This window comes from Chiloscyllium plagiosum, unplaced genomic scaffold, assembly GCF_037043375.1.
Source record: "Chiloscyllium plagiosum isolate Xiang-an unplaced genomic scaffold, Cpla_swu_hap1 HiC_scaffold_22, whole genome shotgun sequence".
Lineage (NCBI taxonomy): Eukaryota > Metazoa > Chordata > Chondrichthyes > Orectolobiformes > Hemiscylliidae > Chiloscyllium > Chiloscyllium plagiosum.
This window is the reverse complement of record NW_028270160.1, coordinates 45,944,113-45,956,534: the sequence shown is the minus strand read 5'-3', so window position 1 is coordinate 45,956,534 and position 12,422 is coordinate 45,944,113. Positions and strand designations below refer to the sequence as shown.

The 12,422-nt window shown below is 43.4% G+C and overlaps 1 protein-coding gene across 4 annotated transcripts in view; it reads right to left on the bottom strand.

Moving 5' to 3' along the window:
• The window catches only part of cep55l (centrosomal protein 55 like), a 43,153-nt gene that overhangs the window by 22,966 nt on the left and 7,765 nt on the right, over positions 1–12,422 (bottom strand). For 2 of the 4 annotated variants that reach the window (XM_087999004.1, XM_087999006.1), the window contains one exon: positions 2,868–3,146. In XM_087999004.1, the coding sequence (XP_087855130.1) occupies positions 2,868–3,146 (279 nt within the window). Of the gene's footprint in view, positions 1–2,867; positions 3,147–6,727; positions 6,832–7,201; positions 7,464–12,422 lie in introns of those variants that run through there. The other 2 variants (XM_043712470.2, XM_087999005.1) reach the window with 2 other exon arrangements.

Sequence of the window (12,422 nt, the reverse complement as noted above, 5' to 3'; positions counted from 1 at the left end):
TTTGACTAGTTTAGTCTAGAAACATAGAAACAAGAAATAAGTGCAACAGTAGGCCATTCAGCCCTTTCTGCCTGTAACACTATTCAATACAATCCCAGCTGATCATGCAACCTCATATCCCATTTCTGCCTTCTCCCGATAACCCTTGATCCCATTAGCCTCAAGGGCCACATCCAGCTGCCTCTTGAATATATCTAATTAACTGACCCCAACAGCTTTCTTGTGGGAGAGAATTCCACAGGTTCACAACTCTGAGTGAAGGAGTTTTTCCTCATCTCAGTCCTGAATGGCTTACCCCTTATTTTTAGACTGTGACTCCTTGTTCTGGACATCCCCCAGTTTTGGGAACATTCTTTCCACATCTAGCCTGTCCAGTCCCATCAAAATGTTATGTTTCTATGAGATTTCCCCCCCCCCCTCCTCCATTCTTCTAAATTCTAGCAAATACAAGCCATTGATCCAGTCTCTCCTCATAGGTCAGTCCTGCCATCCTGGGAATCAGTCTGGTAAAGCTTTGCTGGACTCCCTCAGTAAGAAGAATGTCCTTCCTCAGACTAGGAAACCAAAACTGCACACAATACACAAGGTGTGGCCTCACCAAAGCCCTGTATAACTGCAGCAAGACATCCTTGCTCCGATATTCAAATCGTCTTGCTATGAAGGGGACTATATCATTAGTTTCCCTCTCTGCCTGCTGCCCCTGCATGCCAACCATCATTGACTGTTCCACCATGACACCCAAATTTCATTGCACCTCGCCTTTTCCCATACTGTCACCATTCAAATAATCTGCCCTCCTGTTTTTGTGACCTCACAATTATCCACAATATATTGCATATGCCAAGTATTTGCCCACTCAGCCAGTCTGTCCAAGTCACCCTGCAGCCTCTTAGCACCCTCCTCACAGCACACACAGCCACCCAGCTTAGTGTTACCTGCAAATTGGAGGGGTGGCATTCAATTCCTTCATCCAAATGGTTAATGTATGTTGTGAACAGCTGAGGTCCAGCACTGAACCCTGTGGCACCCCTCTCATCATTGTCTGCCACTCCAAAAAGGCCCCATTTATTCCAACTCTCTGCTTCTCTATCCATGTCAATACATTATAACGACATTAAGGATAAAAGGGTAACTAGGGAGAGAATATGGCCCCTCAAAGATCAACAAAGCAGCCTATATGTGGAGCCACAGGAGATGGCTCCTATGATTATCTTGCATCAGTATTTACAGTGGAAAAGGACATGGAAGATATAGAATGTAAGGAAATAGGTGGGGACATCTTGAAAAACATCTATATTACAGAGGAAGTAATGCTGGATGTCTTCAAATGTATAAAAGTGGATAACTCCCCAGGACCTAATCAGATGTACCCTGTGGTAAGCTAGGGAAGTAATTGCTGGGCACCTCGCTGAGATATTTGTATCATCAATAGTCACTGGTGAGGTATCAGAAGACTGTAGATTGGCTAACGTGGTGCCACTATTTAAGAAAGGTGGTAAGGAAAAGCCAGGGAACTATAGACCAGTGAGCCTGACATCAGTGGTGGGCAAGTTGTTGGAGGGAATCCTGAGGGACAGGATGTACATGTATTTGGAAAGGCAAATTAGGGATAGTCAGCATGGCTTTGTGCGTGGGAAATCATGTCTCACAAACTTGATTGAGTTTTTAAAGAAGAAACAAAGAGGATTGATGAGGGCAGAGCAGTAGTTATGATCTATATGAACTTCAGTAAGGCAAACAATATTCCTCATGGGAGACTGGTTAGAGCTCATGGAATACAGGGAGAACTAGCCATTTGGATACAGAACTGGCTCGAAGGTAAAAGACAGAGGGTGGTGGGGGATTACTTTTCAGACTGGAGGCCTGTGACCAGTGGAGTGCCATAAGGATCGGTGCTGGGTCCACTGCTTTTTGTCATTTATATAAATACTGTGGATGAGAACATAGTAAGTATATTAGTAAGTTTGCAGATGCCACCAAAATTGCAGGTGTAGTGGACAGTGAAGAAGGTTACCTCAGTACAACAGGATCTTGACCAGATGGGCCAATGGGCTGAGAAGTGGCAAATGGAGTTTAATTCAGATAATTTAGATAAATGCGAGGTGCTGCAGTTGTAAAAGCAAATCAATGCAGGCCTTATACACTTAATAGTAAGGCCCTGGGGAGTGTTGCTGAACAAAGAGACCTTGGAGTGCAGGTTATTAGTCCCTTTAAAGTAGAGTCGCAGGTAGATAGGATAGTGGGGGTGGCATTTGGCATGCTTTCCTTTATTGATCAGATCAATGACGAGAGGAGTTGGGAGGTCGTGTTGCGGCTGTACAGCGCATTGGTTAGGCCACTTTGGGAATATTGCATGCAATTCTGGTCTCCTTCCTACCGTAAGGATATTGTGAAACTTAAAAGGGTTCAGAAAAGATTTACAAGGCTGTTGCCAAGGTTGGAGGATTTGAGCTGCAGGGAGAGGCTAAATAAGCTATTTTCCCTTGAGCGTCAGAGGCTGTGGGGTGACCTGATAAAAGGTTTATAAAATCATGAGGGGCACGGATAGGATAAATAGACAAGGTCTTTTCCCTGGGATGGGGAGGCCAGAACTAGAGGACAGAGGTTTAGGTTGAGAGGGGAAAGATATTAAAGGGACCTAAGAGGCAACTTTTTCAACAGAGGGTGTATGGAATGAATTGCCAGAGGAAGTGGTGGAGGTTGGTACAATTACAGCATTTAAAAGGCATCTGGATGGATATATGAATAGGAAGGATGATATTACTGGCAGACAATGGTGCTTCTAAAATCCAAGGAACAAGATTAAATGGGGATATTAGTGAAACTAATGTGTATAAAACTACAATATCTTGAATAAACAATTTTACCTGAGGTAAAAGATTTGGAACGCTGATTTCAAGTTCTTTGCATTTTAAAGTGATTGCAGACAGTTTATTTTTCAGATTTTCAGTTTCCTCACTCAAGGACTTGAAGAGCTGTTCTTTTTTCTTTATATCATTATTTTTATCTTCAAGCATTCTGCGCAGGGCATTCACCTCATTACTTCCAGATTTGGATAACTGATCTTTCATGGTCTGTAGCTGCCTGTCTTTCTGTTCAAGTTCTTGGATCTGTTTCTGCTTTGTAGTTTCAAGTGCCAGAATTTTCTGTATGAAAAAAGCAAAAATATTAAAGATGTTGCCTTGAAACCTTGCTCTTTTGCAAAGATCAAAAATAGATTGAGAAAAAAATACCTCTACTTTCAATCTAAGATGCCCACAAATGGAGTGGTCTTTGAAAAGGTCAGATTCATACAATGAGAAAAGTAAAAAGGAAAAATCCACTAAAAATGGATGTACAACTGGACGCCAATGCAGAAATTTGAGACATTAGTTATGGTCGGGAGGACCAGAAAAAGTTATAGAGTCATAGAGACGTACAGCATGGAAACAGACCCTTCAGTCCAACCCGTCCATGCCGACCAGATATCCCAACCCAATCTAGTCCCCCCTGCCAGCACCCGGCCCATATCCCTCCAAACCCTTCCTATTCATATACCCATCCAAATGCCTCTTAAATGATGCAATTGTACCAGCCTCCACCACTTCCTCTGGCAGCTCATTCCAGACACGTTCCACCCTCTGTGAGAAAAAGTTGCCCCGTAGGTCTCTTTTATATCTTTCCCCTCTCACCCTAAACCTATGCCCTCTCGTTCTGGGCTCCCCGACCCCAGGGAAAAGACTTTGCCTGTTTACTCTATCCATGTCCCTCATAATTTTGTAAACCTCTAAAAGGTCACCCCTCAGCCTTCGACGATCCAAGGAAAACAGCCCTAGCCCGTTCAGCCTCTCCCTGTAGCTCAAATCCTCCAACCCTGGCAATATCCTTGTAAATCTTTTCTGTACCCTGTCAAGTTTCACAACATCTTTGTTCAGCAACACTCCCTAGGACTTTACCATTAAGCGTATAAGTCCTGCTAAGATTTGCTTTCCCGAATGTAGCACCTCGCATTTATCGGAATTAAATTCCATCTGCCACTTCTCAGCCTATTGGCCCATCTGGTCAAGATTCTGTTGTAATCGGAGGTAACCCTCTTCGCTGTCCACTACACTTCCAATCAGGAGCCAGCCTTTACACATTTTTATAAGCATTTAGAGTTACACAATACAAACATGCTCAGCTAACTCAAAAGTTTCAGTTGTCTGTTGCACAAGGCAAAACTAAATCCTGAATTAATAAACACACTTCATATGTGTGAATACAATTAATATATAATTAACAGATCTAACAGGTAAACTGGAACTCAAAGTTTTAGCAGAAAGACCACACCTAAAGCCTAAGTTCTCTGTCAGGATGCATTTGTACGCCAACCTGTATTATGTGCTCAGGTCTCTGAAGTGAAAGTTGACCTTAAAAAAAAAAGAATGAGCCCAAGGTGACACTGAGAATAGCTGAGGTTCAATTTCCTCTTTAGCAGAATTTGTCAATTGCAACTGGAGCTACACTGGAAGACTCATCTTGGCCTCCGAACAATTGCTCGGGATCAAATTCTTGCAGCTCTGTTTAGAATTCTCATGTAAGAGCAGACTGGCTGCAGTGCATGCATAGTCCAATGTCAAACATTTTCTCAGTGTTTCCTGAAAATCACTTGGGAAAGATCATGGAACCACACCCCAATAAACAATCTGTGTTCAAGAATGGGGCATGGAAAAACACACAATTAATCAACTTGATTGTTATTCTGTTTACAAAACACTTAAATGGTCAATGAAGGCAATGCAGTCCATGTGTTCTACGTGAATCCCAAAAGATTTTTGAAGTAGTGTTACAAGATGGACACCCACAAAAAAAGGCATAGAGGAACACAGATACAAGGTTAGCTGAAAGTCAATAAACAGGGCAATGTTGAACAATTGTTTTGCAAACTTGAAGTATGTAGAGGTGTTTTCAAGAGGACAAGAGTCACTGATTTTCTTATATCTATTAAGGATACTGACTTTGGTATAGATGCTGAAAAATGTGATGCTGGAAAAGTGCAGCAGGTCAGGCAGCATCCATGGAGCAGAAGAATCAACATTTCGGGCATAAGCCCTTCTTCAGGAATCCTTCTTGGTATAGATGCCGCAACTTCAAAAGTTGCAATTGACCAAAATTGGAAGCATTGCAAATTGTGATAAATTTCAAGAGCTCATGGAATTGGTGTAAAATACAGCTTAATACAGAGAGTGAACACAGATTTAAGGTGATTGGCAAAAGGATCAAAGACAACATAATTATAAATGTTTTTCAAATGATTAAAATCTCAAACACAATGCTCGAGAGCATGGTGAGGCAGAGTCAATTAAGACTTTCAAAAGCAAATTGGATAGACACCTGAAGCAAAAATGTTTGCAGACCCAAAGAGAAAAGGCTGATGAGGGAGACTAAGTTAGTTGCGCTTACAGAGAGATGACAGACAAGCTGAACAATCTCGTTTCATACACTAATCATTCTATGATTTGGTTTACATCATTACACTTTGAAACAAAACACAGAAGCTTGCAGCAAGCAATCAAATCGACCAACATGAACCGAAATTAAAATTTTGGAATTAACATGTAAAAGTTGGCAGCAATTGAAGGCCTTTTTAGATTTCCCTATTTTACCATACAAACTATTGGAAGTGAATGGTAAAATAATAGTCAGCAAGGCTTCATCAAGCAGAGATCATGTCTGACAAACCTGTTAGGATTCTTTGAGGTGGTATTGAGCAAATTAGCAAAGGAGAGCCAGTGGATGTAATCTATTTGGATTTTCAGAAGGCCTTTAAGAGGCATCACACAGGAGGCTGCTAAATATCATAAGAGCCTGTGGTGTAAAATTCCAAGCAGTGGAATGTGGTGAAACGGTTAAAAATTATGTCCCAATACATGTGAATCTAACCGGAATGGAGGTGTTGCTTAGTCCCGTGTGAATCTTATTACACACCTCCCCGTGTGAATCTTCTTATCTGTATGTAACCAGAATGGAATGTGTTTTTTAGCCTTGCTCTGCTGTTCACATGAATGTTTATATCTGGAAAAGAGTATATCAGCTGGAAAAGTCTCCAGTTCGGTGAGTCTGCTCCGGGGTTACGTTTAACCGCCGAGCGTGGGTTGTTGGCAACCGCTCTACGAGAACTGACGGCTCCCAGTTCCGGTAACATGTAGAGTGAGTATAAGCCAGACCCGTTGTGGCGACGCTGCGGGGAATAAAATGCCCATATTCTAGCAGACTCGCCTCTTGGTCGTTTGTTCTGTGTCAGACTACTCTCCTACGAACCTGACCTTGAGAATTTTTTAAAACAGAGCCCATGGTATTAAGGGCAAAATACTGGCATGGATTGAGGATTAGTTGACTGGTAGAAGCCAGAAAGGGTGAATAAAGGGGTTTTTTTTCAGGATGGCAACCAGTGAACAGTTGAGTTCTGCAGGAGTCAGTGTTGGGAACCATAACTATTCACGTTATATATTAATGAACAGTACAAAGAAACTGAGGGCATTGTTACTAAGTTTGCAAATGACACAAAGATAAGTGGAAGAACAGGTAGTGTTGAGGAAGGCTGCAGAAAGACCCAGGCAAGCTGGGAGAGTGAGCAAAGCAGTGACAGATGGAATACATTGAAACTTACAGAATACTGAAAGATCTGAATAGAGGAACATGGAGAAGATGTTTCCATTAGAAGGAGAGACTTGGATCTACAGGCACAATTTCAGAAAGAAGGAACAACCTTTTAGAACTGAGATGAGGAGTAGTTTCTTCAGGGAGGAGAAAGTGAGGACTGCAGATGCTGGAGATCAGAGCTGAAAAACGTGTTGCTGGAAAAGCGCAGGTCAGGCAACAAGGTGCAGGAGAATCGACGTTTAGGGCATAAGCCCTTCTTCAGGAATGGCTGGAAAAAACACAGCAGTTCAGGCAGCACCCGAGGAGCAGGAGTGTCGACGTTTCGGGCAAAAGCCCTTCATCGGGAATACAGTCAGAGAGCCTGCAGGGTGGAGAGGTAAGTGAGAGGAGGGTGGGGGTGGGGAGAAAGTAGCATATTGCCAGGAGATTGTTAACTGCATCACATTTATAACGTCAGTGATTTAAAAAGGGACACGGGGTGGGTAGGTAAGTAACTCGCCAGAGCAGACTGGCGGGGGTAGAGGGGGCACTAATGTCCCCAGTGGTCCTGAGGCCAAGGCCAGCACAGGCCAAGACCCACCTCCAGCAGGCGGTTCCTCTCGCGCTCCCATGTCTGGCCCTTGCTCAGCTCCTCCAGGGATTTCTTGAGCAGCGCGTTTTCTTTCCGGACCTTGTCGGTGTCGCTCTCGGACCGGGACACGTCCGCTTTGCGGAGGCCGAAGCGGCTGCTGATGATGTTCTTGGAAGTCATGGCAGTTTGTGTTTACCCCTCTCCGCCCGGTAACGGGAGCAGCGCCTCAGTCCAACCGCCGCCGCCGCCGCCGCCGGCACGAGCGGCAATGTCGCCACAACAAATTCAAATTCCCCACGTTTCCGGTCCCTGCGGGGCATGCCGGGAGACAGCTGCACTGCGCAGGCGTCAGAAAGGTGGCTTATGGGAAGAGGACTAAACAGTGGCCAATATGGTTCATTTTAAATCCACTTAAAAATCACATAACACCAGGTTACAGTCCTGCAGGTTTATTTGAAAGCACTAGCTTTCGGAGCGTTGTGCAGCAGGGTCATAAGATACAGAATTTATAGCAAAAGATTAGTGTCATGCAACTGAAATGACATATTGAACCCCAAACCTAGATTGCTGTTAAGTGTTTAATCTTTTAGAATGGGTTGCAGGTTTCGGTTTATCAATATGTAAATCCCCGAACTTACTCTAAGTCACATTCTCAAGATAATGGGCGGCACGGTGGCACAGTGGTTAGCACTGCTGCCTCACAGCGCCAGAGATCCGGGTTCAATTCCCGCCTCCGGCGACTGACTGTGTGGAGTTTGCACGTTCTCCCCGTGTCTGCGTGGGTTTCCTCCGGGTGCTCCGGTTTCCTCCCACAATCCAAAGATGTGCAGGTCAGGTGAATTGGCCATGCTAAATTGCCCGTAGTGTTAGGTAAGGGGTAAATGTAGGGGTATGGGTGGGTTGCGCTTCGGCGGGTCGGTGTGGACTTGTTGGGCCGAAGGGCCTGTTTCCACACTGTAAGTAATCTAATCTAATCTAATAACAAGGTTTTATAAAAAAAAAGTCAGCTCACACAATGCATTAAAGGTGTGAGGTTGGAGTCTGTCTGTATCCCAATCTTCAGTCAGACTGGTTCTGTTTCCAAAGTTGGAATTTATAAAATATTACTTGGATTGACTGCCTGCATTATATGTCTATGGGGTGAATATACATTTGCAGATACATTCTATTTTGCTCAAAAAGCGCACAACCTGCAGGTAGTCAATCCATGTAATATTTATAAATTCCTAATTTGGAAATAGAACCAGTCTGACTCAAGATTGGAATACAGACAGACTCTAGCCTCACACCTTTAATGCATTGTCTGAGCTGACATGTCACTTTTTTTAAAAACCTTGTTATCTCAAGAATGTGACTTCAAAGAAGTTCTGGGATTTACACATTGATAAACCGAAACCTGCAACCCATTCCAAAAGATGAAAGATTTCACAGCAATCTGGGTTTGTTCAGTATATCATTTCAGTTGCATGACACTAATCTTTTACTATAAATTCTGTGTCTTATGATCCTGTCCTACAGCTACCCAATGAAGGAGCAGTGCTCAGAAAGCTAGTACTTCCAAATAAACCTGTTGGACTATAACCTGGTGTTGTGTGATTTTTAACTTTGTCCACCTCAGTCCAACACTAGTTCCTCCACATCATTTTAAATCCATTCATTCCTGGGGAATGGTTAGGTCAGCATCCATTAAACAGTAGGAAGCGATAGTGAGCTAGTGGTATTTTTATTGGGTTGTTAATCATCTTTGCTTATGCCTGAATCATCAACTTTCTTGTTCCTCGGATGCTGCCTGACCTGCTCTGCTTTTTCAGCATTACAATTTTCGACTCTGTTAACCCAGAAAATGTTCTGCGGAACCTGGTTCGAATCCTGCCACAGCAGATAGTGGAATTGGAATTCAATTAATATCCAGAATTAAGAATCTGATGTGTATGAATCCATTGTCAAAAAGATCCATGTGGTTCACTAATGCCCTTTAGGGAAATAAACTACCATCCTTAATTGATTTGGCCAACATGTGATTCCAAACCCACCAACAATATGGTTGACTCTTAATTACCCTCTGAGTAATTAGAGATGGGCAAAAGATTCTGGCCTAGCCAGTGACACCCTCATCCCACAAATGAATAAAAATATCATGATGAGCAACTCCTGTCCATTTGGTACAGGTGCACCCATAGTACCCTTGGGGAGGCAGTTGCAGGATTTTGACTCAGGAAACAGTGTTCCTATGTGTCTGCTGCCTTTGGCAAACTGGCATTGTATTCCTATATTTTGTCATAATTATTTGGTACACTTTGGTGGACTATCTAACAGGCAATTAAAAGTTGACCACATTACAGTGGCTCTCGTGTAACACATAGGCCAGATTAGATAAAGGTGGAAGATGCACATCACTGAAGTACATTCATGAACTAGAGATGTTTTTAGATTAGATTAGATTAGATTACAGTGTAGAAACAGGCCCTTCGGCCCAACAAGTCCACACCGACCCGCCGAAGCGAAACCCACCCATACCCCTACATTTACCCCTTACCTAACACTACGGGCAATTTAGTATGGCCAATTCACCTGACCCTGCACATCTTTGTGATGTGGGAGGAAACCGGAGCACCCGGAGGAAACCCACGCAGACACGGGGAGAACGTGCAAACTCCACACAGTCAGTCGCCTGAGGCGGGAATTGAACCCGGGTCTCTGGCGCTGTGAGGCAGCAGTGCTAACCACTGTGCCACTGTGCCACCGTGCCGCCCACGATTATCATGTTGTTCATGATAATCTGATAGTTTCATGGTCATCATTACTGAGATTTTTATTCCAGATTCACTGAATTTATTGCATTTGATTTGATGGTTATATTAGTAATGGCTCATATCAGTGGGCTACAAGATTAATGAAGATGCTCTCTTGCTGCAACAATGGCAAAATATGATTTGGAGGCACCCTTTCCATGTCCAGTTTCAGAAACATTTTTTCAAGTGAAGGGGCTTTAATGGGCACAGTTAAATTTGATGGGAGCCAATGTTGAGGCGATATAGAGTAATAAAATCATAGAGATGTACAGCACGGAAACAGACCTTTTGGTACAAATTGTCCATGCCAACCAAATATCCTACACTAAGCTAGTCCCATTTGCCAGCACTTGGCCCATATCCCTCTAAACCCTTCCTATTCAGATTTGCATCCAGATGCCTTTTCAATGTTGTAATTGTACCAGCATCCACCGCTTCCACTGGCAGCTCATTCCATACATGCACCACCCTCTACATGAAAACGTTATCCCTTAGGCCCCTTTTAAAAATTTTTCCCTCTCACCCTAAACCTCTGTCCTCTAGAGTGACAGAGATGTACAGCATGGAAACAGACCCTTCGATCCAATCCGTCCATGCCGACCAGATATCCCAACTCAATCTAGTTCCCCCTGCCAGCACCCGGCCCATATCCCTCCAAACCCTTCCTATTCATATACCCATCCAAATGCTTCTTAACTGTTGCAATTGTACCAGCCTCTGGCAGCTCATTCCATACACGTACCACCCTCTGTGTGAAAAAGTTGCCCCGTAGGTCTCTTTTATATCTTTCCCCTTTCACCCTAAACCTATGTCCTCTAGTTCTGGACTCCCCGACCCCAGGGAAAAGACTTTGCCTATTTATCCTATCCATGCCCCTCATAATTTTGTAAACCTCTATAAGGTCACCCCTCAGCCTACAATGCTCCAGGGAAAACAGCCCCAGCCTGTTCAGCCTCTCCCTGTAGCTCAGATCCTCCAACCCTGGCAACATCCTTGTAAATCTTTTCTGAACTCTTTCTAGTTTCACAACATCTTGCTCTAGTCCTGGCATCCCCAACCCAGGGACAAGACACGGTCTATTTACCTTATCCATGCCTTATCCTTATCCATTTACCTTCATCCATGATGAAAAGAGACTGTGAGATAATTCTAAGATTCATGTCAGGGAGGAAGATGCCTTTTGCCTCAAAATCAAGGAAACTTTGGGCAACCAGTTGAAGTAGACATTACTGCCATCCACTCTCTGCCTGACATCATGAGTAGCAAATTGATGATGTAGCCTGAGGATCCTCAGAGGCTAAAACAAGGTAGAGACCTGGGTAATAACATAAATCCTCACTGCATTCTTGTCCTATAATTCGAGATGTTTCAACAGTGCTTTCTGTTTTTTGGAAATTTGTTATGTCCATAAATTATCACTGCACAAGGACTTGGGTTCTTTCCAATGTTAAAATTCAGCCATTGCAGACAGCAACCAAAACATGGTTCCTCTTGATATTAAAACTCTTCCAATTGCCATTTTCTTTTGTTAGATGTTTAAACTTATTTTCTGCACTTTATGTTTAAAATACAAAGTACCTCTCTGATTTTCTTATCTCTCTCTGTGGCCAGAAGCTTTCTTCAGATTCAATTGGTAACAAATCATCAACCAGATGAAAGCTAGCAACCACTTAATGCTGTCATTAAATCATGCACCCATTGTTATCACTACAAAATAGAACAAGGAGCGCAGCTGCTTGACCCACAGACTGCCCAGTTCCTGACACATTTTGGTTTTCACATGGGGGAGGACAAATGACTCACTATTAAGATATCTGCCAATGTCATGTTTGACTCACAGCTAGTCACTCCAACAGATGTGGGATTTTTTGTCCATATTCTCTCCACACTATGGAGTTTTCAATGCATTCTGGACAGATTTGCCTTCATTGAGCCATATATTCTCCCCTAACCACATTTTAATGGATCTTGCATGTAAAGGCTAGAAAGAAACTGCCTTCCTTGAAGAAGCTCTCTTCCTCCCTCTACAAAGATTTCAGTGAGTCCCTCTCTCACTGCACCCCCCAGGTCATCTCCTCTGCGTCCCCATTCCTGAAGAAGGGCTTATGCCCGAAACGTCGATTCTCCTGTTCCCTGGATGCTGCCTGACCTGCTGCGCTTTTCTAGCAACACATTTCCAGCTCTGATCTCCAGCATCTGCAGACCTCACTTTCTCCTCCTAGAAAGAAACTGGACTGGTATACAAAGACATGATTTGATTTGATTTGATTTATTACTGTCATGTGTACCAAGGTACACTGAAAAGTGTTGTGTTACGTCCTTTACAGGCAGACTTTACCAAACAAATACATCAGGGAAACAGAAAGGAGTGCAGGATACAGTGTTACAGCTGCTGAGAAGGTGCAGAGAGAGATTAACATTAACATTGAAGAGGTCCA